Here is a 27,628-nt window from a genome sequence, read left to right as displayed (position 1 = left end):
GTTATGTCATCAAAGGGTCCCGAGGAAGTTTTGAGGAGTTTCTATGAGCTCCGTTGGCATTCGCTTGGTATATTCCATTATCTGCACAATTTTCCTTTTGTTCCGGCGCATTTCGACAACTTTCAGAAAACTGAGTTATTAGTGGGCTTGACTCAATTAATTTTATTTAAGGTGGCATTCCGGGAGGAATACGTGGCAGAACACCTTAGCATAATAGCTCGTTGGAAACAAAGCGAGAAGATCTATATGATGGGATGGTTAGATGAAAGTTTCAGTGACCTGGGGAGATAGGATGGCCAATTTATCATTTTCCGCATTAAAAAGAATATTTTAATTATAATAAAAGAGGGAAAAGTACTCCATGATTAAAATAATAATAAAATGGGAGGTTCTAGAGGGATCCATCAAATCTATGAAAGAGGAGGAGGAGGCCATTGGAGGATATCTTGATTTTGATATTGTTTTTTGTACAAGAGGTTGAGAACCCAGTTCTCTACTCCATTGGTAGCCCGAGGATGAAACCCTCGGGTGATATAGAGAGATTGGGCAAGCACCCATCTCCCCTTGGTGGATTCATTCAGAATCCATAGGTGTAGTGATTGATTTCATGTTCAGTTTGGAGGTCGGTTTTAGTATTATTGTATATCTTGAAGGACCATTTCTAGCTATTGTATTAGCATATATTTCTATAATAAAGTTGGATTTTGTTGCTGCATTTCTCATTGTTCCTCATGTTGTGATCTTTAATGAGATTTTGTGCAATTTATAGATTTATGGTTTGGCTTTTACATGGCAAACTTCTGGTTAATGCATGATAGTTTTGTATGAAGTACTTGTTCCAAAAATTTCTGATTTGGGACACTACATTGGAGCTCCTTAAGATACCTAAACTTTAAAGTTTATTTCATAAATTCTAATTTCTATGACTCTAAATTCAAATACGTAAATTGGATTTTCAAATGTCATGATTCGTGAATCATAATAGTTATTCAATCAAGTTATGATTTTTCATTTATTGAAAGTTTGAAACATTGGAAATTTGGCACTTGTAGGTTGCCGAGACTCGTTTTGCTTCTCACATCATAGTCTTAACAAGGCTTATGCATGTGAAAGAAGCATTATAATCAAGGGTATGCAATTCTATTTGAAATTAATGTAGGCAATCCCAATTTGGAAGAGCACAGGCAATGAAAAGGTTGGTTGTTGATGATGAATGGTGGGATAGGGTGGAATACCTTTGGCATTTACTAAGCCAATTGTGGATTTTTTCTGCCTGTTTGACATAGATATGCCTAATTTGGAAGAGGTGTATGAGGGTATTGATTTCATGGTAGAGAAGATAAGGGTGGTTATAAATGGCAAGGAGAAAGACCCAGATGAATTCTTTTACAGAGAAGTAAAAGATATATTGACCAGAAGGTTAAACAAGATGACCACCCCATTGCACCTTTTTTGAAGAAAGTGTAACTAGCTTCGGTATTCATAAATGTAATTTTGATTTTTGTACTTGTCAAAGAAAAGGATTATTATTTTTGTCATTATCAAGAATGGGTTTCTTGCCCATTTGATAGGTCAAGAACATGTTTAAGTGCTTCTAGGAAGGTCAAAGAGTCAATGTAATTATTGAAGACCCATGTGGGCATGTTACACAGGTAAACCCCTGTAATTATGTCCAAGATATATGTCAAAAGTGATCCTCCAAAGCAAAGACAAGTCTTCTCTTCAATTCGGCTCAAAGAATGAATTTTTGGTGCACTTAAAGTCAAGTCGGCCTCATTAACTCAAGTCGGCCCAATAGGAGGGACAGAGGCCATTCAACCTCACAATGAGACCATCAAGTGATCTCTAAAATCAGCGAAGAAGAGAGTCAAGATAGAGGTGCGAAAAAGGAGTAGAAAGGTGCTTCTAGGGCAGCGAAGAAGGAGAAGTAGAAACCAAGTTTGGGAGCACTGTTTTAGGACTTAATTCTGTCACATGTGCGAAGAAAGGAGGGTAGTGCTACAGTCACATCAGATCCACAAGTGCAGCAACAAAATAGAGTTTGATTGGGCTAAGAAAAGACTTCAAATAAACCCTCCATCTCTAGCGAAGAAGGGGACACCTAAGATGAAGGAAAGAAGCAAGAAAAAGGGCCAAGATCAAGTCTATATCAGCCACACGTGTGAAGAACTTAGACCTGTAGTAGGGTGAAGAGGATTAGTGTCAACTCGGAAATATCTCTAAGGAATGTCTCATTCTCTAGCCTAAGTATCAAGGAAAAGGAAGATTGCCAAGCAAGGAAGAGAAGGAAAGGAAGACACCAAAGAAGAGGTCTCTAAGGAGACCTAGGGTTTCTGCAGTTACTGGAAAAAGAGCTATCATTTGCCGGAAGAAGTGCAAAGGAAGAGATCAAGGTGCAAAGCAGAAGATGGCATTGATTGTAGAGAGACTCTATCTTGTGCTTGGAGGATCCACTGGTCAAGGGTCTAGAGTTTGGCATTTGTCAATTGAAGCTTCAATAAGAGAAATTTGTAGAAGGTTTTTCCTCTCTAGGAGGGAGAGGTTTTGCCCTGGCTGAGAGCCAATATCTTGTGTTTTTTTCTCTTTTGTTTTGATAATTGTTTGATGAAGTAAGAAACCACACTCTAATAATAATAAGAGAAGATTGTTCTAACAAGAAAAGTAAAGTGTACTTCACAAATTGTTATCATCGTCAAAAGAATCTCATCCTACCTAGATGCCCTAGCTTCTTCAACACCTTTTGGCCTATGTAGTGAATCCAAACTATTATGCTGCACAGTTGCTAATTGATCCAAAAATAAGAACACCAAACAAAGACCCAAAAGTCTTATAAGGATTTAAAAAAGCTTTTAGAAAGCTTTTTGTAGATCATGAAATTGCGATTTGGATTCGTTCAGAGTTTGCTCATTTTGTGGGATCAGAGGGTTGGGGTGTTGATATTGATTGTATGCGGGACAAGACCAGATTAAGTCCAATTGATTGGTGTAAATACTATGGTGGGGAATTTTAACAAATCCAAAAATTGGCCATCAAGATCTTGTCACAGGTTGCTAGTTCCTCTTCAACATAAAGGAATTGGAGTACATATGGCTTCATCCATTCAGTAAAGCAAAATAGATTGGATTCCAAGAAGGCTGAGGAATTGGTTTATGTTCATTCAGAGCTTTGCCTTCTGTTACACAAGAGAGACTAATACAATTTTGGGCCCACAAAACTATGGGATGTGGAACTAGAGTTGCCTAACTTGCATATGACGTTGAATGTTAGATCTCATTTGACTATGTTTGATGAGAAGGCACCAATAGTTGGATCTTCAAATGGACATGGCAACAATGCTCCCACCCCTGGAGAGGATGTGGTTTTTAGTGACAACATGAATGAAAGACATATTTGATGATATGTAAATGTAACTTATGACGGTGTTTTAAACTTTTGAACAATGAATATTGAATACCGTAATATGCCATATGAATTATGAATAATGATAGTAGATTGCCAATCATAATTCATTTGTAATTTGTACTATATAGTGTGTGTTATTAATTTTGGTGATGATGTTGTAACTTCTCATGTTAATGATTGAAATTTGAAATAGAAACTTGATAATATGTTGAATGATGAATCGTGAATGTTATAATAATCATTAATGATGATGACAATGTTTATGTTGAATTGATGATGATGATAGATGATAATTGATTATGTATTTTTAGATATGGAATCTAGATTCTGAAAGATGAATTGTAATATGAAATTCTTATTTTGTTATATATATATATATATATATGCGCCTCATCTCCAGAAGGATTACAGAGGCAGTTGGATGCTTTAGCTCTGTTTTGTGATCTTCAACAGTTGACGGTTAGCCTGGGTAATACCAAGGTTATGATCTTCAATGGTGTGAAGAAAACTTCGGACCTTCACTTCCTATTCAGAGGGGAGGACGTTAAAACCAGAACGTATATGTACTTGGGGGTGCAATTCTCAGGTCCCCGCTTTAGTATGTGACCAACACTTTAGCCTCGAATCAATAAAAGATATGGATCATTAGCCCTTCTCGAGAGACAATGCTTTCGACATCACTTCCAAGACATCTCATCCAAGATGATCCTCATGGACACCTTGATTCGTCCCACTGTTCTATATGGCTCAAAGATTTGGGGACCATATTTACTTGAATCGGAATGGGCTTTAGTTAAGAGAGTCCAAACTCTTCTTCTCCGGCATCATTAGATTCAAACAAACAATACCTCAACACATCATCCTTGCAAAGTTTGGAGCTCAACCCTTTCAGCTTGAAACAATCTCAGTTTGGTCTCATTCTTGCATCGTGTTCGGGGATTTGCAGACTCGATAAAGAGTAGGGGCCGTTACCCTTACTTGGCATATTTCTCTTCTGAAACTATTGCTTCTTCTACTCCCTCGGGCTGGACTAGATGTTGGTTTACAGGAGTTTCAAATCTCTTAGAGTCAGTGGGCATTTAGTTGAATCGTCTCTCTCCTTTCCGATATTCCTTGGATGCTCCTGGTCACCTTCTACCTACTAGACAAGAGTTGAACAAGATCATCAGGGAGGATATCTACAGGTAGTTCGTCTAGGTTACTTGGGTCAATCCTCTGAGAGGCTTGTGCCCAAAGATGATCTTCTACACTGAGCACTTCTTGGAGTTGAGAGATGGGCTCATTATTCGACCCCAGTATACGTTTCACCACTGGGTGCATGCTCTTCGTATTCCTCTAGGCCAGTTCAGAGTAGGTTCTCATATATTTCGGGTAGAGACAGACCACCAGATCGATAGACCAGACAAAATTTGTTAGGTATGTCATTTACAGGAAGTAGAGACTGAGGTGCACTTCATTTTTGGATGCCCTATCTATTATGAGATCATAGGAAGGTTCCATTGCTTGTTCAGAGACTCTTAGGCCCTCGCAGAGTTTTTTCAGGTATCCTGATCAGAGATGTTTGGCCCTATATATGAAGGAGTTTCTCAAGTTCTGAGCGCATATTTTTCAGCCTCCCATCTGAATAGACCCCACATAGAGGATCACAAAATTTTTTAGGGTACTACCTTCAAACAGGGCACAAAAAGAACGAGTGATACCATTTCATATCCAGACTCTAGACCAGTGAGGATCCATGGGACCTCACCCCGCCACACGAGACCTCAACGGCTAAACCATCTCAGATCTATCCTTGGGAGACAGACTACGTCCTCAAGACCTCAACAGTGCACAAACTCCCCTAGAGAACGAGTTAGTGGACAGTCTGCACCTCCCACTAACCCTTCATCAGGCCAACATACTTTGTGGAATTATTTTTAGTGCTCTTTAATCAGTCTCAGATGTTAGGAGAGATGGGTCTGATCCTCTTTGTCAGGGCATTCCATACATTGTATTTTTTATGTTCCTGCATTGTACCTTTTATATTCATGCATTGTATTTTTTAGAGGAGACCATTTGGGTCTCCCGCATTTTATGGACATCATTGTACTCAACAGTCCCTTTGACCTACTTTGTGGTCATTAGTTAGAGATAAATATAATTATATTATCTTATCTTATCTTGCCATATTGTATTTAGATTTTTTGAAAATTTGTTCCCTGTATTGATTTCAGGGAAACTTAGAGAAAAACAACCCTATATGATAACAACAAAACATAAGGTCCAACTTAAAGTGCACCACCACCAAGGGATTAATTATTTCATCAAATCAATAGTCTAACATTAGGAAAAAGTTAGATCACCATCAAATCATAGTGTAATACCCCCCTTTCTAACTTAAACTTGGGAAATAACATATCAATGAGAGCATCAACATCATGAAATACAGTCCCCCTTGGGTGATGTCTAACAAAAGTTAAACCACCTAGGAAAAGCCCACAAAGGAAACTTGAATCATCCCACAATAAATAATGTCATAAAAGAAAAAGACATAACAAAAAGGCTAAGCCATCCAACCATCAAGTGTGTCCCCTGTTACACATCCAACACTTGAGGACCATGTAGAAAACCAGTGTTCCACAGGGGTGCGTCCCGCAGGGTGGGGTGCGTGCACCCTGTTGGAAACACTGAGAGGGGGGTGAGTCAATATTTCTCCTGTTAGTATATTTGAACTTCACAGAGCATTAATCAACATTATCATCAGATGTAGCATAAATCAATAGTAAACAACACCATTCAGTGATGAACATCAAGACAATGGACAACAAATTTTTAGGTAGAAACCCCTCTGGGACAAAAACCACTGAAGGCTTCTTATTATTTCTCTTAAATAAAATGTACATCAATATTTTCAGCTCCAACCGATGGAGGGTACCTTGTATGAAAATTACTTTTCATCAAGGGAGTACATTTACAAGTCAATATGAAATGCGGAAGAGTTTTCAATGTCTTAGGGACGCTTTTTCTTATCAGCAAAATCATTTTCCTACCAAGAGAAGGCCTTACTGCATACTCACACTAGAATGCATAATAAGATGTCAATTTTTTCTGTGGATCACTTATTTTCAAAATCGTAATGTGTAGGTTGATCACTTTCTTGAAGAACAGTGCTGCGTAAATCTATTATTTCATGACGAGGCTAGCTAGTTCAAAATTCCTTGCAGAAGTTTAGTATTATTTTAGGCATTTTAAACAAAACCAGGCCTTGGGATCTTTTCAAAGCTCACTTCTTTGATCTGGGTCGTTTTCCCCATTGATAACATATGCGCTTAAAAGCTGCTGTGCTGAGTAACACTGCTTAAATTAGAAAGAAAAATCATGAGACCGTATCTCCCTATTTTCTGTTGATGGAATGACTGTATTCCCTCTCTACCCATTTGTAATACCAATTACCAAACAGGAAAAATACTTTTTCCGAGGGATCGAGTCATCATATCAGAGAGTAGTGTTCAACTCAAGACTGCCTCTTCTTTATCACTTATTGTATAGCAGGTAAAAGTACGAATGACTGGCACCATTGATATGCTGATATTTTAAAGAAATTGCATGCTCTTTGATGATTTCCATGGGTTTTAATAATATGCTGCTCTTTTTATGTGTTCAGTCACAGGACTCAGTGACTAACTCTAGTTCTTGTACAGCTTGATAGCAAAACAGCTTCATGCTTTTTTAAAAAGTGGTACTTCTAACTCTGTTAATTTGATTATGATCCTATGTTTACTTTCAGGCTGTAGATACACTAAGAGGGCACTTGGATTTCTCCTTCGCATCTGTATGGCATCCAGATGGTCGCTATTTTGCTACAGGAAATCAGGACACCACTTGCAGGATCTGGGATGTCAGGAACCTGAGCTCTTCTTTGACAGTCCTGAAAGGGCGTATGGGTGCCATCCGTTCATTGCGCTTCACAGCAGATGGCAGTTTTTTGGCAATGGCTGAACCTGCAGATTTTGTACACGTGTTTGATGTTCGGCGCAACTACGAGAGGTGTCAAGAAATCGATCTCTTTGGTGAGATTTCTGGAGTGTCGTTTAGTCCAGACACTCAGTCTCTTTTCATTGGGGTAGCTGATCGAACATATGGAAGCTTGCTTGAATACGATAGCCAACACGTCAACCAGTATCTTGATTATATGATTTAACTATTGTAAATCGTGAGATATTTTCGTAAGATGTGGGTTGTCAGAAACTCTGGCTGGCGCTAGCCCGTGCAATATTAGCTGGAAACAAGTCTGTCTTTAAGGATTTATATTTACCATGAAGCATTTAGAGGCACCATGCTTCTAGGTTTTAGGAAACATGTAAATAGAAGAAAGGAATATGATGTTCGTGCGGCAAACATGTGTCTACTACATTGGTTTTGGTGGGAAAAGCTGCGAATTACTGTTCGCGTCCGAGTTTAACTGCCCTGTCATCACGGTTAACAAGGGCCTAACGTTGCCATCACATCTGATGAGCATGGGTTTGAGCAAAGATGAACATATATTTAACATCTTGCTTCAGCATTCTATGTTCATTTAAGCTGTTTCAGGTTACTTTGAAGATTATATTGTCTGTACCAACCAGGAATATTCGCTGTAGCAATGTGTTGTGGGCATTGTAACTGCCTTCATCTAAATCTCTGTGTAATGAGATCATAGGAAATTTGTATACGCTGGCCTTTTGGCAAGGAGGCCAGAGCAGAACGTATGGTATGTGGGATAAACCGTATAAGAAGCTAGACAGCAGGGTATGCAATATAAGCTAAGACATGCTTTGATACAAGAAGATTAATTATTTTGCGTCTGAGAAGTTGAATTTACTATTATCCTGTCAACTTCGATGTTGGTTAGAATTGAGATTTAATTTTCTGCTAATTGAATAAATTTGAACCGAGGCAGTGCAGGGATAAAGTGTATACTAGCAAACATTCTACGAGGACAGTTTGAGTGGGGTAGTGTGAATGAAGTTAGAAGTTGGGTTCGGGCTAATTTAGGGCATATTCACTCTAAAAATACGCAGGGAGTGAATATGTGAAATTGTTTGAATATTTACACACAAAATGTGAAGTTGCACTTATAGGCTAGCTTCTTACCTGCACTTCATTAGAAAGTCTGTCCTTGCAAGCATCCTATGAGGAAATTTTAAGTGTTGGGGCTAGGCTAATTTAGGACGTATTCACTTTAAAAGTGAAGTTGCATTTATAGGTTAGCTGCTTACCTGCACTTCATTAGAAAGTCTGTCCTTGCAAGCATTCTATGAGGAAATTTTAAGTGTTGGGGTTAGGCTAATTTAGGACGTATTCACTTTAAAAGTAAAGTTGCACTTATAGGATAGCTTCTTACCTGCACTTCATTAGAAAGTGTGTCCTTGCAAGCATTCTGTGAGGAAATTTAAGTGTTGGGGCTAGGCTAATTTAGGACATATTCACTTTAAAAGCTTGCAAGGAGTGAAAATTCAGGGGAAAATGTCTTTCTTTGAAATTGTTTAAATGTTTACATCCAGTTCAATTACGAGCTAGCCTCTCACCTTCACTTCAAAATGTGATGGATAATTCTAATATTAAATTAAAAGTTTACCTTGTCAGTCACTAACATCAAATGTTGAAAGACATCAATCATGTAATGCTATCTTCCAAATTACATAAGCTAGCATACATATAAGATTAATATGTTGCATCATTTCCTTGCTATTCAAAAGGAAATACAACCAAATTTCCCTTTTAGAAGGAACAATTTCTGTTCAAATGTCACGTGAGAGAGAGAGATTTTTAACGTGCAAAAGTGAAAGATTAGATATGTAGTAGCTCGCTTCCTTCTGGTTTTTCATATTCTGGTATTTAAAACTGTATTTACAAACAGAGGCAGCTAAAGATTAGGGATTATGCCAGTTGGATGGATGAGAAGCAACGTTTTTTCAAAGTGTGTTGTTGTACAATCTGTAACTATACTAACATTCACAGTATCATATATGTTCAATTGAGTGGTCAAATTCGATAAGAAGCATCTGATCCAATGATTCGCGTGAAAGGACTGTTTAAAGGTTATGATAATGCTGTTCGAATCTTTGTGGTATCTAAAATGGCTGGACTCTAGCTTTGACTCGATAGTGACAGGGTTTTGACATGGATCTCGAAAATCTTTGTATTTGGCTTGTGTTTTGGGAAGTATGTCTTTAATCTTGAAATGTAATTGTAGCCAAGTGATCTATAAACAAGGCTGCATAGCTAGCGTTCCCTGCTGCTTAGTTCAATAAAATATTTTAATGTCATGATGTGTTGTATGTACTCCAAACAATAATAAAATTGTAAAATGAGTTATATGAATATTTGTTTAACCTTTTTTTATTTATTAATTTTTTAATATAATTAAACATTTTTTTGGTAGGTAAACGTTATAGATATATAATTGACATTGAAGAGAACGATAACAAGTTAATAATTATTTATTTAATATTGAATGATGACAATTTTTTTATATAATGCTCATATTATAGAACACATGTCATGTCATGTCATTAGAGTATAGATTGATATAATGAGAGTTGTACAAATTGTACACATGTTATTTTTACATATTTTTTACAAATTTATATTTTTTAGATCATTTTTTTGTAAATTAAAAAATAAAATTCATAAATTTTGTTTATTCAATATTTTACACCAATGCGAAAATGGAATTTTTTGAATTTAATTACAAACCATTTGTGTTTATGTTACATAGTTATTAATATATAATGTTATTTTTTAAATTATTTATATTTATTGTACATAGTAATTAGTGATATAGTATATAGTAATTAATAAGAGAGTACACAAAAGTCAAATCTTGCCATCATTACACAATAAGAGGGGAGACATTTCAACCAATCATATTTGAGATAAATAGAAATAAATTTTATTTAAAAATAATAAATTTAATGTCATAATGTTAAACTTTGGATAGATTTTAAAGTTTTTAAGTCAAAGAAAATCTAATAGCAAGTCAATGAAAAACTGAATATGTTATATCTTGCTAGTGGCGGGTATAATAATGACTTCATTTTTTACTTATTACTAGTTACTATGATAGGAGATAACAATCATTTGCAACCCGATACCCCAAGTTATAGGCCTTAAAACACCATGATAAATGCAATGACTTTATGTTTTACTTCTTACTAACCATTGTCATAGGAAATAGAAGTCATTGGAAACCCCTATACCCCTAAGGCCTAGGTGGTATAAGACCTTAATACATGTGGTGACCCCATGATTTACTTCTTATTAATCTACTGTCACAGGAGACAAAAGAGTCATTGGTACACCCCTCAAGGTATAGGTGGTAACACCATAATAGATCTCAACACGAGTCACCAGTCATGCATGATATGTCTTGATGTGACTGTGTTGGATCATATAAAAATACATCCATCATTATTTTTTGAACCGATGAATTTAATGGGATAAACAAATGTCTTGTCATGAAATGCCTATCTATTTGTGGATGAAAAGTTGTCTTCCAAAAAGCTTGCTCAAAGTGGCTTAGTAAAATGATAGTCTCGTTACGAAACCATTGATGAATGGAAATCTAAAATGTTTATAGACATTTTATTGCTTTAGGTGCTATGATTGCCTTGTTACTCATAGTCGAAATGGCCATTTGAGAAATTATCAAGCCACTACAAAGATGGAATTATACTTTGCCCATAAAGATGGATTCCCAAGGTCTATAAGGTATCGTAAGGAACTGATACAATTCATGCTTCTAGTTGGATTTTTGACTGCACAATGGAAAACATTGAATCAAAATGATTATTCACATTATCAACCCATAGAAATATCTTCGAAAAAATTAGAGATCTACAAACACCGCAATGCCGACCATAAGAGCAAGTGTAATGCCCTTGAAGCAATTGTTGGTGTACAATGTCTCTTGGAGTAAAAATAAAAGGTTAATTTGGATTATAATCCTTACTTGAAATAATAGTTTAAGAAAGTCTTTTGGTCAACCAAGGATGGTTATTACAAAGAAGGGAGAGTAATACTTAAATATGGGTTTGAGCAATACAACTCTTTGGGTGTTCCATAATAACATTGAATTACTAACATGTTGAAGAAACCAATATGATGATTAAGAAATTCGTTGGCAGATGAGTAAGAAAATCAACAATTTGTTTTATATTAGTATTCTTTCGTAATTATTATTATTATTATTATGGATTGGAAAATCATACTAGTTGAACATTGTATGACTGATTAACCTCTTTGAAGAGTAAGGAGAAATATTGGTAATGCTTTAACACTAGAACCATTAGATGAATTCACTATGAACCATCACAAATGCACAATCATTTGAATTGCACTTGAGCTTTACTCAAAAAAGTATTTTAAAGATGATAAGTGACAAGATGTCTTTCGTAATGCCAAAGAAAACTGATTAGGCATTTGTTTCTACATCAAATGGCTGCAAATTAGGAAAAACAACCATTGGTAAAATGCATGAAGTATGCTTAGGTTCGTTGAAAAGCCTGATCAACTATTGATTTTGAATTATTAATGGTTACTTTACGTTGACTAAGTGATTAGGAAGACAAATATGAAGAAAGTGATGGGTGGATATTTTGAAAAAAAGTTTATTTCCTTGCTCAAAACTTTTCAAATTTGAAACACTTAGAGAGGTTATTCCTATGAGATATGGACTTCTATTGGATCAATATTCAACCATACAAACTCAAATCCAAATTCTTGATGGGAAATACTTTTTTGGTCAAAGAAACACCTTATAGTTTTAGTTTAAGTTTAGTTGTTAGATTTTGAATGCAATTTAAACTTATTGTAGATGGTCCTCCCTTGTTTTGTCATAAATAATGAAATTAGTGAGATGATTTGCAATAAATTTATTAGGAAACACTTGTGGATACTTCTTATACTAAAGCGTCAAGCATCCAAAACGTATCAATAGGAGGGATGTCTCACTAAATTATATGATGATCACTACTTTTGATCTAACTTAGTGGCCATGATGACCTTGTTTCACAAGAAAAAAATTTACCATCTTTTCAAGGGGATTGAACCTTTGTGGGGGGATGGCCTTTTCATGATTAACCAATGGCGCTGCGAATGGCATAAGAAAATTGTTAGAGAAGGCATGTATGTCATTAATTATTCTCATAAAAGTGTTGAGTATTTTGGTGAAGACATAAAGTATCATAGAGCCTTTAAAATGCCATTTTTTTGTTTTTAAACCAATTTTGCAAATGTTAAAAGATTGCCCGCTAATGTCACAATAGAAAATAGAAGATGTAAGACTACTTTTATTTTGTTTAATGTTGGGGATGGACAAACATTATCCATTTTACAAATGTTACTATTTATTTGATGTAATGGCCATGATGACATATCAAGACATATCAAGACATATCACACCCTTTAGGTGGATTAAACCTTAGCAAGGGGGACTACCATTACTCTTGCACAATCAACTAGTGAAGCTCCCAATGGCACAAAAAATTCATTAGATAAGGCATGGATATTATTTATGATTCTCATAAAACTATTGGGTGTATTAGTCAAGCCAAAAAAATATCGTAGGTCCTTTAAAATGCCATTTTTTGTTTCTAAAGTAATTTGGCAAATGTTAGAAGACTTCATCCTAATGTGTTAGTAACATGATGCAATGCTAGTTTTATTTTGAAATTTATTTTGTTTGATACCATGGATTGCCAAACATGACCCATTTTCCTTCTTAGGAACTAAGAAGTTGAGGGCTCACCAGGAATCCATTGATGGGTTGAAATTTGCTTTTATTAATCATTTCTATCAAGTGTCTTTCTAAGTTAGCACCTTATACTATAAGTCTCGTTGGTTGACAGAAAGGTGCTCTTAGAACAAGTTTTATTGAATGTTGAGTTGCTCTCCAAGAACCACATATTGTTTAGAAACCTCATAATAGTCATTTCATCGAACATGATATTGGGGGTCTCATTTTCTTAATTAAAAAATTTTTGTGATATCTTGGAGTCATTCAAAACCATTGGATTTTTATAAAATAAATCTAAAATTAGGGGTATATATACCAATGAGTGCTAACAACAATTTGTCCTGAAAGGTTATGTAGACCATTATTCGCATATAACAATATGCCCTTTCATAACAAAATAAATTTTAATAAATTTGTAAAAACCCTTTAGTTAATTTTACCTAAATAATGTTCCACCAGGTGGGTTACTAATCCAAGTGCAAAATAATTACTGTAATTAATGGGTTATTGATCCAAGTGGAAAATAATTACTGCAATTAATAATTATTGTTTTATCAATGGTTGTTAAAACCATAGATAATGCATGATAATAAACAAAATAAATCATAATATTAATGCATGGTAATAAACAAAATAAATCATAGTATTAAAGTGAGATAATTACCGTGATTAATGGGATCTAGGTGGAAAATAGTTACCGGGTTGTTAAAACCATAGATAATGCATGATAATAAACAAAATAAATCATAATATTAATGCATGATAATAAACCAAAAAAATCATAATATTAAAGTGAGAGTCTAAGTGAATTCAATTTTACCATAATTATGATACTCACCCATGGTATTCACCCATTTATATTTTTAACCACGGTATTTACCATGGTATCATAATTTATTATATTTACCCATGGTGTGGAAATTTATTATATTTTTCCATGATATTCACCCATGAATTTTGTAAACCATGGTATTTACCCATGGTATTTCAAATGTAACAAAGGCATGACTCTCACTGAAAAATACCCATAAAAAGTAAACTTAACTGTGGAGTAAACCAAAATATTTGAGTTCCTCTTGTATTAGTTTTTTGCAATATTTCTCTTACGCACTTAGTCCTTATTATAATATTTTTATACAAAATTGATTTTACGCACCATCCCATATTATGAGTTCTTGTTATACTATTTTTCTGCAATATTTCTCATTGTGACATATTCATTTGTCATTTGTGAAGTTTCCTTTGTTAAACAACTTGGATCATACTGACATTAATGTATTAGATCTCATGAGAACTTTGCAGTTGAGCGCGCTTGAGGTCAACGTATTACTGAAATAGGTGACTTGCTGGGAAATTTTAATGTTTATTCTTGTGTCAATATTTAAGTCTCATTCCTCCTACGATTCAAATAAATGGTATCTGAATAATTTACTCGTCTATTTTTTTGCACATCCCCAATGAGATCAGGGTACACGGATCTCATACTCGAACTATTGCAACCTTTGTAAGACCATCCTCGTCGACCCTGTTGATGGTGGTGGACCTACCAATATTCAAGGGATATCTCTGATATGAAGTCCCAACTAGACCTCACACTGTTTGGAGTAGGAGTCCCAGCAGTGAGGTGTTAATGATATGCCTTGGTTGTGAATACATATACAGTGGTGCACGATGTCTTTGGTTAGCAAAAGTGTGTGACCTTACGGAAAGTCAAGTGCAATGCATGGAAGTTCCAACACACGAAGAGAAAAGGAAGTGAGCCCCTTAAAATCCTGTAATAGTACACAACTTGAAAGGAACACACGAACATAATGACATCATAAGATAATATGCATAATAGTCCACAAGTTAATATTGATGAATCAATACAACAACATGCATTCAACTATATTCGTACAAATGCAAATGAAATAGTTCATAAGCATAAACGTAAGTTAAATAACATACATTGCAAATACAACAAAAATAATCCTACTATATTCACAACATATGCATGAAAGCGTGTCAGCTATGAGATTTTATTAAAAGTAAAAGTTCCAATCATACATACACCATTGATGAACCACTAGCCCCAATAGTGGAACGTGAAGTCAACAACACCTGCTCCTCCAAAGAAGTATACTCCCTCTACGCTACGGAGAAGCCAAGGCTCTCACAAAACTCCCAAGCTCTTTCTAAGCCTAAGCCTAGCCAAAAGCTTGGCTCCCAAAATCCCTTTACATGAGTTATGAGGTTCTATTTATAACAAGAGGGGGTGACTCTTCAACTCCCTTTTGTGACCTTTGGACTACCCTCATGACTCTTCAACTTATTTACAAAATAACTCATTACATTACATCATGACCCTTCACATTCCAATATTAACACTTGGAATTCCACGTACAAATTAATTACAAATAATATTACAATTTACATGTACCCATATAAGACAAAATAGGGTAGAAACAACTTGAGAGCCTAACAGGACAAAATACTTTGATGCTTAAGTTTGGGGAAACTCTAGCTCACTAACTTCTACTTGATGTTTGTTAGTCACGTAGTGGTGCCAATCTTGGTACTATGCAATGACATCCCCAAACTATGATAGTGTCTTGCGAGAAGTGGACTCTAGCCTCCATGGCATCCAGGTACAAAAATTTGGAACCAGGTTCTACTTCCTTCCGAATCATGATCAACATTGTTCGCACTTGGACATGGCCACCAACGTAGTTGTGCATATTCTATGTATTCACCTCCAAGTCCTCCATTGTGGAAATATGTCTCAATTTCTCCAAGTATTCCTCTATCTCCTTCCTCACCTGGTTCCTGGGTTTGGCTTCAATGAGTGAGCCAATTGATGGGATGTGGGTCTTCACCAAGGAATCTAGACTGGTGTATATCAGTGTATACGAGGCCTGAATGTTGCCAATGAATGAGGCGATATTCTTTCCATTCTGGATCAACATCCACTCTTTCTTTCTCCATCTCTACCCGTGGTTTCATTTTCTTACCCAAGTCAAGTGGTGCCCCATTGTGTCGCATTGTCCATTCATGCATGGCATTAATTGCAGCGTGAAAATTTCTGAGAGTTTTGACAAAGTCCTTACGTTGCTGCTACAAGACAAGAACGCAGAAAACTACCTTATGAAGGTAACTAACTCCTCATAGAGATCCTGCATGGTCTCTCCAAGTGTCGATGCTTCATTAAGTATCACTAGTTCATTTCCTCTAAATGGACCTGTGCGGAAGCTGCATTTTGAGTCGCTGTGCAGAGTTGTTTCAGCCTCTTTCATGGAAGCCTGTAAGTTCTTTTCCTATTGCTTATTCTCGACCATCAAACACTGAGTGTTCGACTCGCTGCATCTGCGAAGGCCAAGTTTGCTGAGGCAATGGCTTCAGGATTGTGTCGTCCACAATCACCCTTTCTGTCATAAAAGCAAGAGATGCAAGATCATCCAGAAAATGCTTCTTCCAAGCTTCTACAATCTTCTTATGGAGTTCATCGTATGAACAATTGTACGTGTCCATAACTAGATCATCGTTAAGAGGAACAACTTCCCCTTCCTCACCTGAAGATGACTCTGCTGCTGGAGGTGGTGGAGATTGAAAAATGACCTGTTGTGTGCTAGCCATCAGGTCGACATCTTGATTTTGCGGCTCTAGTTCCGCCTCTATGTTATCGATCTCTATCAATTGTTCAATCTACTGAGAAGGCTCCTGATCCTGCATCTATCTGACCTTCTCCTCTGCTGGTTGTTGGTTTTGTTCTTGCTCTTCAACTTGTTTCTGCACTATTTCTTCTCCTAATGTGTGTTTCCTTTCTTCTTCTTCCTGCTTCTGCTTCTCTTCTTTTTCCTGTTTCTGCTTTTCTTCCTCCAATCTCCTTCGCTGTTGTTCCCTCTTCCTCTGTTCTACTATGCATCCTTTGTTTCCTCGCTACCTCAATTGCTAAAGGCGCTTTCATAACAGTTGGATCCACTTTCATCTTGCGGCTTCTTTTTCCCCCTGGACTATGAGCAACCTTTCTCTTCCCCTTATGCTGCACGAGGTTGCTCCCTTATGCTGGCGTTGATTCTAGAATTTATTCCTTATGTGGAGTCACTTGTGAAGTTCCTACAAAACTGACCGGCTTGCGTGCCTTGGAGGAATTATAACAATTCTTCCATGGATCCTCCTCTTGCCAATGAAATTTCTCGTTGAGCCATTGAAAGTGAATTCTAAACAATGTTTCTTTCAAATACCATAGGGATCGTATGGATTAAAGTCTCGAGTATCGAATGCAAAATTCTATATCACATTTCCTTTGGTATCCGTGACTTTCAGGTTCTTTACCTCATACAATCAGATTTGCATATGAAGAGTTGGTGAAGGTAATTTATTATTCCTATGCAATGAAACTGATAACCTTGTGGTGAGATGATACGACTCTTCTTGCATGATGAGCTTGTCAGTGGCATACCTTGGAAAAACATGCAACGGATTCTCTCCACCGAACACTCTAAGGAAGGTGTCATCTGATGAGGCAAACCAATCTACGATATCTGATATTGCCTCCATTACCGCACACGACATGCAAGGTGGTTCTTCCTCAAAGATCATCCCGTATAGAAGAATGAGGAAGTGGTCTGTTAGCTTCTCCATAACCCCTCGATGGCTGCAATCCGAGAGTTGCTTGCAGTGGATGTGAACAAAAAGTTCTTGAGGTGACAAAGCCCAATTCATACCAGGGAATGTGTTGTGCGCACAAATTGCATCCAGTAAGTATGTAGACATATAGAATCTTGCTTTCCCACCCTTGGGAGGATTCAAGGCGTTACCTACATGGATCCTTAACTGTTGAGCCAACAACTATGACCAGTTGAGTGGCTTCCCATTGTTCACAATCTGGTTCAAAAGGACTACCCGCCCTTCCGGAAATGTCTTTGTGTTCTCATTAGGAGAATTTTTAGGTCTAAAATGGGCCTCCTAAGGAAATTATAAAATAATAGTGGAAATAATAAAATAAGATTAGATTACATCATCAAATTTTAGAGGGAAAAAAGAAAAACAAAAATTTCAACTCGTATTTTCAACTTATCTCCCTATGGGTTTACTCAAATTTCAGGCGGAAACACTCGTTGGATGCAAAATTTTATTCCTCATCCAAGGAGTACCCATGTTGCATACTTTCAATGAACCCTGCTACACAAAAAATGAGAAATATATGAAAAAACATGATTGTAGATGGAGCCTACTACACGAAAAATGAGAAATATATGAAAAACATGATTGTAATCACGCTTTTTCATATATTTCTCATTTTTTGTGTAGCAAGGTCCATCGAAAGTATGCAACATGGGTACTCCTTGGATGAGGAATTAAATTTTGCATCCAATGAGTACTCCTGCTCAAAATTTGAGTAAAACCTTAGGGAGATAAGTTGAAAATACAAGTTGAGAAAGTAGTTTTATTATTTTATTATTTTTTAATCTTTTCACTTTTTTACTCCAAAAATGGTGAATCATCCCCCATGGTTGAAATCATCATCTTGAATCCTAATTGTTCTTATAAAGTTTATTTTGGTTAATACATTTTTCTACAAGGCCCATTTTGGACCTCAAAATTCCCCTAATGTCTGACCATGGATTCTGCAAGCTAAGATGATCAACATTTGATAGAACCTCCTGAGAGACATTGTGTTATATGTGTTGGTGGGTGCCTATCGAAATTTTGATGGCTCCTTCACCTAGCTCTTAACAAAATCCTTCGTGATCACATAGTTGTTGGTGGCATAGAAGAGTGAATACATGCGTGCTTGTGGCTCAAGCAAATGGTACATACGTCGGTAATCTTCTTCCATAAAAGTAGCAAGCGACTGTCCACTGGTACTGCTCAAAGTCATGCTTTTCATGTCAATATGTGATACAATCCAACTGATGACATTTACACACCGAAATTCTGAATATTTGCGTACAATCCTATGTAGCTCTGATCTCTAGACATTAATGCATACTTGCCGGTCCTTTAGATATGTTGCGAAGTCCTTTGCTAAAAAATATTCATTAACTTTCTGCCATTTAATAGCTGAGTCTTTATCTACGTACAGCTGAGTGTCCGAGTATAATGGAAAGTTTATTGATGTTTTCTCAACTTCTCCCCCGATACTGCTCATAGTGGTATCTTTTGAAGCAGTTTTCTTGGGTTCCATGGTAACAATGACTCCTGGAGAGAAGTGCTCAACAACTGTGGTACCTGTGGGACATAAAAGACACTCTTGGAAAGCAAACATTAGCCTTTTGCAAATCTATATTCACAAGAAGATAAAGCAACAAACCGGTGCATTGGTGAGAAAAATTACGGAATTTTCTTAGGAAAGTGAGGGAAAATGGCAGTGGGAACTGCGTATTATGTAGTCCCAACAGCCAAGGTGGAACTTGTGGCTTGAGACTGCACAATGCGTAGTCCAGCCTAGTCAGTGACTGGGAGAGACTACACATTCTGCAGTCTTAGTGGCCAAGAGGTAAACAGAGCCCTATAACTGCGCAATGCATAGTTGGTCCAGCATGTACTGTACATTACGCAGTGTCAGGGGAAAGCCTCAACTTGTGCTTCTAAATTGCACAATGCCCAATTGAGCACTGTGAAAACTGACCATGGAAAGTGTGGATCTGCTCGGTGTAAGTGTGGGAAACAAGAAGAGCTAAGTGATGATGTAAGTTTAATTGGATATCTGACTAAGTATATATTAATCAATGTAAATCAAGTGCATAAACTTAATGAACGGAAGGAAAACCAAATGTGTGAGGAGAGTTGTTGCAATGGTGATCGGTAATGTGCAAAAACAAGAAAATCACTGCGACACTTATGAAAGAAAAACAAAAAACTGAAACAACACTTTTGCAAGCTAATGCAAGTTAAAACTCCGACAACTACAAAGAGAAACAAGAAAAACAACACTCATAGAAGCGAAATGACAAAAAGCGATAGAAAAAGCAGCAAAGGACGACAAAAGTGGAACTCACATGGAAAAGCGACCACAACTCCACCGAAGGTTCCTTAATCTCCTTGGGAATGCTAGAGCTCCAAGATCGAATATACAAATAAGCTCTAGAGGCTTCCATTAAATAGATTTGGGTGGATTAGGGTTTATGACACACATTCCTAAAATCAAGGAAAATAGACACTTAGCGGAAATTTTTGAAAATAAGGACTATGGCACCTTTGGGAAACTAATGATGAATCCCTACTTTCTAGGGATTGGTTTTGTATTTTTTTTTCTTTTTCGGGAAACTTGCCATGCACACTGTTGGGAAAGATTGCGCAATTCTGGGGAACTGGGCAACTTTTTGGCTAAGTCAGTGCACTACATAGTTTCTGAACTCAGTGATGGATTGCGCAATTTCTGGGTTGCATTTGATGACTGTGTAGTTTATGAGCTCAAGGAAGAACTGTGAGTCTGTATTGTGCCATTCCACTCATCAAGGATGTCTTGCCCTCATGGATTGCGCAGTTTCTAGAGGCAAGCCCAAAACTACTGTAAGGCCAAGTCAGGAGGTTAGCTTGTGACTTAGAAAGATCAATTAAGTGTAAAAAAAGGAAACAAAAGCATATATGAAGGGGATAACCATAAATCAAGCATGAATACTTAACGACTGTTAAACGTAAGGTCATGCCAATAGAAAGGAAGGCTTCAAAATCAAAGCATAGGAAAAATTTTGGAGGGTGGTTGTAGCCACTACAACGCTTGGCGAAACATTGGCAAAACTCCAACTCTCTGTATGGTCCTGTCTTCATGCAAAACAAGTCTAAATATTTAGGAAGTATTGTTTGATTCATCAATTACCATAACTTCTTCACTTTGCTTGTGTGAAAGATATAATGCCTACCATTCTCTCCATCGGTGGCACACTAACCCAGCCAAGTCAGAATAAGTTGTCTCGATTGGGGATGAGGAGTATATATATGCACAATTGAAAAGAAATGTTAGTCTTAGTTTTCATCTCTAGTGTTGCTCCACTGCCAACAAGCCTGGACAGTACCCCGGTGGAGTCACTTTAGGAACACGAACATTTCTCCACTACCAACGAACTTGGACATTACCCCGACGAAGTTGATTGCTTCACCACTTTGCACAAGAAACCTTTCTCTTATTTCTCCCTTATTTTATTTTTTGATTTTTCATTTTGTTCATAGAACTGTGCATAGGAACTTATTGATTTAATGAGGTGGAAGAATGGTGGTCTGGGTGCAGGTGTAATGGATAATCGTTCAAATCCAGTAACAATTTTTGCAAGTTCAGGTGGAACTTCTTCTTGGATTTTCTTTGGAGTATCAGTCAGATACCTCCAAACTTGGCTATTCTACTAAATTAGCCGATCTGCTTGAAATTTAGTCGCAATATGATAACCTTTCAATTGCCATGGAATCAAAAGGAATTTAAAACTTTTGGTTAATTCCTTTCGCGTCCGCTTTTCCACAAGCACTATCACGTTAATTCTCCACCGTTGATCTTACCTTTTAATCCGATAGTTGTTGGTTCACCCGATTAACAAAACTAATCGCGATCCTCCACCGTCGATCAAAGCACATTTGATCCAACAGTTAATAGTGATATCGGACATAGATCTTGTGCAATGTTTATCCACTCGATATAGTGGTTTCCTCTCTCCGCTCAAGTGCTACGTATCGGTCGATAAATGGAATCGATTGGAATTTCAAAAGACTGCTAACCACTTTTTCTTCACCCAATAAAAAGCTTCACTGATAAACCGCCTTTCTTCCTTGACTAACTACACGAGCTTGTGACGCACGATGACCGTTAGATCTATTGGATCTCTAGATCGGACGATTCTAGACTCCTTTGGGTTAACACGATTTTATCAGGTTTTCTTTTCTCTATTCTACCAAAGTTAACACCTTCGCTACATTTACCTTGTCTCAAACCATATTCTTCGATGTTTTTAGAACATAACCAAACTATCTCACAACTTGAAAAAACAAGATTGGCGATATAATATAGGTTTTTCACACTCTAATTCAAAAGCCAAACTGCAAATCAACAGAACTCAAAAATATTTCGAAGGAATACAACGCCTCTGTGATTGACCAATTATACGCAAATACACAGAGATATAGTTTTGTAACTTAATCTTACACGGCCTAATCAAGCCAAATCAGTCAAAATCCCTTTACAATCATTCAGAACTTACATAAATACTATTTCATTCTAACAATCAGATTCTTAATTCATGGGTCGAATCTGCCTAATCTTAGACAATATCTAATCTGGTTGATATTCTCCTTGAGAATCTCAACTGAATCTAAACAACTTGAATTAATTATAAAATCACTCAATCCATAAATCCTAGCTTAAATCCTATCTAGAAAACTTTGTAAATTGACAATTAAAGGATCCCACTCCTTTGCTTGTAAACTTTTTTTGTATTTTTGGAATAAATTCAAAGCCTCTTGTCTTCAAGCCTCATGCTCCTACATCAGACTCCTGAGGACAAAACTCTTCATGGGCTCATGTCCATGAGCTCTTCTGCAGAACTACCCAACTTCTGTAGCATGGAATCCGTCATCCAGGTAGCCTCATCAATTGGTTGATCATTCCATTTGACCAAATACTGAAAATATTCCCGTCCTCTTGTCTTCTTCAACAATTTCTTGTCTAAAATCCTCTATGGCTTCAATTCATTTACTATAGGTAACTGTTTTACCCAATCAATCTCTTGTTCTTCTTGATCCTCTGTTGTGTCATCTGCATTTCCACTTTCATACCTATATAAATCAACAACATTGAAAATTGGAGATATTCCAATATCAGGGGGTAATTCAATTTCATATGCATTTGCAGAAAATTTCCTCAAGGCTCTGCATAGTCCAATTTTCTTAAACTTTAACTTGTTATACTCCATTTTTGGAAATCTTTCCTTCCTTAGGTGTGTGCTAAAACCAAATCTCCAACTTCAAAATTAACTTCTCTCTTCTTCAAATCTGCTCTGCTTTTGTATTTTATATTGTTGTCCTGTAATTGTTGTTTTACATCTTCATGTATTGCTTGAGCTTCTGTAGCAAAATCTTCTCCTTTAGCACTTCTCATTTCAACTTTTCCAAAGTCTCTCAACTCTGAAACTCCCCTTGGGTGCATCACATAAACTATACGGAATGGACTCTGCCCTGTACTCCTATTAGGAGAATCATTATAACCATATTCTGCTTGTGCCAATACTTGATCCCACTGTTTTGGATGTTCACCTGCAAGACTTCTCAGAAGATTACCCAAACTTCTGTTTACCACTTTAGTCCATCCATCAGTCTGAGGATGATAAGTAGTACTGAAAGTTAGTTTAGTTCCAAGCTTCTTCCACAATGTCCTCCAAAAATGTCCAACAAATCTGGTGTCTATGTCTGAAACAATTCTCTTAGGTAACCCATGTAATCTTACAATCTCCTTAAAAAACAGATTAGCAATGTGAGTAGCATCACTGGTTTTATAACATGGAATAAAATGTGCCATTTTTGAAAATCTGTCAACCACTACATAAATTGAATCATGTCCCCTTTGAGTTTTTGGTAAACCCAAAACAAAGTCCATACTTACCATATCCCAAGGCCTATTTGGAATAGGTAATGGAACATACAAACCTGTGTTTTGGCTCTTTCCCTTTGCATACTGACAAACTTTACAAATTTTCACATACTTTTCCACTTCAACATTCATCTTCGGCAAGAAATAAAACCTGTTCAACTGTTCATAAGTCTTGTCTACACCAAAATTGCCTCCCAGTCCACCACTATGTTTCTCCTTAATCAATTTTTCTCTCATAGAACAATTTGGTATGCACAACTGATTTCTTTTAAACAACAGTCCCTCTTGCAGGAAATAATCCAGCCACTTGCTTCTGTCTAACAAAACAGGATTTCTACAAGCTTCAAATGCCTCTTTAAAATCTAGATCTTTCTCATATAACTCTTTAAGAAAATCAAAACCCAACACTTGAATTTGACTTTCTTGAACAAAAATGCTTTTTCTACTTAAGGCATCTGCTACTTTGTTTGATTGACCAATTATATGTTTTAACACAAAATTAAAACTTTGAAGGTATTCTACCCATTTTTCATGCTTCTGGTTAAGCTTTGGTTGTTGCATAATGTACTGTAATGCATGGTTATCTGAATACAGTATGAACTCCTTGGACATCAAGTAATGTCTCCACTTCTTTAAAGATTTCACCACTGCATAAAACTCCTTGTCATAAGAAGAATATTTCTTCTTTGACTCATTCATCTTTTCACTAAAATAAGCTACTGGGTTGTCCTCCTGACTCGAAATAGTTGCAATGGCTTCTCCACTGGCATCACATTTCACTTGGAAAGGTTTGTTAAAATCAAGCAAAACCAAAACATGTTTTTAAGTGATCTTCCTTTTCAACAATTGAAAGTTCCTTTCTGCTTCAGCAATCCATTTAAATGGTTGTTTTTCCTTCTTTATAGTGTCGATAATAGAAGCATTGATCTTAGTAAAATTCCTTATAAATTTTCTATAAAAGATAGCAAGACCATGAAAACTACTTACCTCAAAGACACCTTTTGGTGAAGGCCACTCCATGATAGCCTTGATCTTCTCTGGATCCATCTTTAACCTCTCAGCAGAAATGAAAAAGCCCAAATACACCAACTCCTCCTTCATGAATGAACATTTATTTAAATTTAACAATAAATTCTCTTGTTGTAGCCTCTATAAGATATAATTTAGATGTCTCACATGTTCCTCTTTTGATCTGCCGTAAACTAATATATCATCCAAATATACTATTACGAATTTACCAATAAATTCTCTCAAAACTTCATTCATGAGCCTCATAAATGTACTAGGGGCATTTGACAATCCAAAAGGCATTACCATCCATACAATCCTTCATTGGTCTTAAAAGCAATTTTCCACTCATCTACCTCTCTAATTTGATTTGATGATAACCACTTTTTAAGTCTAACTTTGTAAAATACCTAGCTCCACTCAAACAATCCATCAAATCTTTGATTCTAGGTAAAGGAAATCTGTACCTGATTGTTATCTTATTGATTGCTCTTGAATCAGTGCACATTCTCCAGCCTCCATCTTTCTTTGGGCTCAACACTATTGGCACTACACAAGGACTCAAACTCTCTCTAATTAGTCCCTTGTCTAACAGTTCCTGAACCTGTTTCCTAATCTCTTCATTCTCTATGGGAGTCATCCTGTAAGCTGCTTTATTAGGTAGATTTTCTCCTGGAATCAAATCTATGTGATGACTGATTTTTCTAATGGGTGGTAACTCATCAGGCAAATCATCTATAATGATATCACAATAACTGTCCAACATCTCTTGAATTTCAATTGGTAAATCAGAAACTTTTGTGGAAGTAATTATTACCTTCGGTTTGCAAACCAATGCAAAACTTACCTCATCTTCTTCCATCTGCTGCAAGTACTCCTTTCCACTCAGTAGAAGGGTATTTGGATCAGGTTTCTTTGATGTATCCTCTTCTTCTATTGGTGGCAATGTATGATTGACATCATCTTTGCTAAATTTGTATGTGTTCTTCTTTCCATCATGCATAGTTCCTCTGTCATACTGCCAAGGTCTACCCAACAATATATGACACACATCCATAGGCATCACATCGCACATAATTTTGTCTCTGTATTTACCCAACTGCAACTCCACTTCACATTGCTCATTCACTACCAACTGATATCCCTTTTGAAGCCATGACACCTTGTAAGCTGTTGGATGTTTCTCTGTTTTCAATTTCAACTTCTCCACCACTTCTGTGGAGACCAAATTATCTGTACTACCACTATCTATCTGACAACACTTCCCTTGAACCTTACACACAGTCCTGAAAAAGGTTTTTCTCTGTGCTAGTTCAAAAATTTCCTTAGTTGGTTTTAACAAAATTTTGTTGACTACCAATGATTCCCCTTTCTTTGGTACATTCTCTTATTCTATTACCTTTGTTGCTTCCTCTTCAGTTTTTGCAACAATCACATTCCTCTGATTCACTCCTATATTTTCTGGGCACTCATAAGCTCTGTGTCCCAGCTTGTTACATCTGTAATATCTAATTTCTCTTCCTCTACTTGGTGCAAGCTCCTGACATAAACCATACTTAGTCAACTGATGCCAGGGTAACACTGTCCGCACATACCCACAATATGCATTAACAACAATAATGCATCTACACCTTGTCCCAGGATATTTAACTCAACGAAGGAGTTAAATATTCAGACCATTTAATGGTCAAGTGGCCCTTTTATACAGTTCTTTGTTAACGGAACTGATCGCCCCGCCTGAATCCTCTATCGGGACTCAATCTTCCCTTAAAAGCCTTCATTGAAGACTTTATTAAAGTCTTCCCTTAAATCATTCGTATCGGAACTCATTAAACCCTTCGGAGCCTTTCAAAACCTTTAATTCACGCATATATATGCTTCCCCCTTGTAACATGGTTAATATGTGTTATATCGCATAAAATACACTATTGGTGCTATTTCCCTTCTTGACCCAATTACAAAGGAAATGATCCACAAACATACCTTTTCCTTGCCTTTCCGTATAGAATCGCACAGTTTTTGAGGTTAAACCTCTATCGCAATCGACTATTTAGTCCAATGGTCATACACATATAAACCATCACCCCTCCAACTCCGATATTTCACTATCGGAAGTCGTTAACATAACATTTAAGCCTTAAAAAGGCTCGCCACACTTTAGCACCATTATAAAGGAATTTCGCTCCAAACCTTATAGCGGATTTCAAATATTACTTAGTCGCATTCATATATCGTCGGGTCCGCTCATCGCTGGACCACACTTCTGCTGCGACCTTTGTCTTCTTCGAATGCTAATATGCGACTTTCGAACCTCCGATTGTTGATTAGCACTTAATTGCTATCGGTGTATCGGCGTTCCATGATACTGGCCCTTGACTACTTCAACCTGCCGATCCGACTGGTTCTTCGGACTCAATAAGGCTATAAATCGGTCTCTATAATATTTCGCGTCCGGAACTTAGTTCCGACTGTGTTTTGCACTAAATTTTCAGTGTAACCAGGGATTTAGGTTGCGAGACTTACTCTCCACAAATAGTCCTGCCAATTCGATGCTTCGCCTTCCCGATTTGATCTCCGTTGTTGATCTTCTCAGATCTAACGGTACCTGTGCCTCACTCTTCATTCTTCGTTCTTCATTTTTCTTAAAAATTACGCCAAGTCTTCAATGTTATCTCTGTGACCTTGATTTCTTCAAAGGGCTTCCTTCTTCCGCTGCATTGCTCAACTTCTATGAGCTTTACTCCCTCACTCTACTACCTCTCCAGAGCTCCTCTTCACTTCCTTAATTGGATTCAAAGACCCCTTTTTTATTCTTCCGAATCATGTTACGCCTTTGCATATTATTCAAAACTCTGTCTGCAATCCTTTCTATAAAACCTACGAGTTCACAGTTTATAAGAAATATAGTC

The 27,628-nt window shown here is 36.8% G+C and overlaps 1 protein-coding gene across 13 annotated transcripts in view; it reads left to right on the top strand.

Moving 5' to 3' along the window:
- LOC149155338 (putative WD repeat-containing protein C2A9.03) overlaps positions 1 to 8,256 on the top strand; it is a 188,522-nt gene extending 180,266 nt beyond the window's left edge. For all 13 annotated transcript variants that reach the window (XM_089445378.1, XM_089445376.1, XM_089445367.1 and 10 more), the window contains one exon: positions 7,169 to 8,256. In XM_089445378.1, coding sequence (XP_089301504.1) covers positions 7,169 to 7,582 — 414 coding nt within the window. In that variant the 3' untranslated portion in view covers positions 7,583 to 8,256. The remainder of the gene's footprint in view (positions 1 to 7,168) is intronic.
- The last annotated feature ends 19,372 nt before the right edge of the window (positions 8,257 to 27,628 follow it).

The sequence above is a fragment of the Pinus tabuliformis genome, chromosome 9 (assembly GCF_031772625.1).
Source record: "Pinus tabuliformis cultivar Carrire ecotype Pingquan chromosome 9, CPIR1, whole genome shotgun sequence".
Taxonomy (NCBI): Eukaryota; Viridiplantae; Streptophyta; class Pinopsida; order Pinales; family Pinaceae; genus Pinus; species Pinus tabuliformis.
The sequence above is the reverse complement of the archived record's forward strand: the minus strand, read 5'-3'. Positions and strand labels throughout refer to the sequence as shown.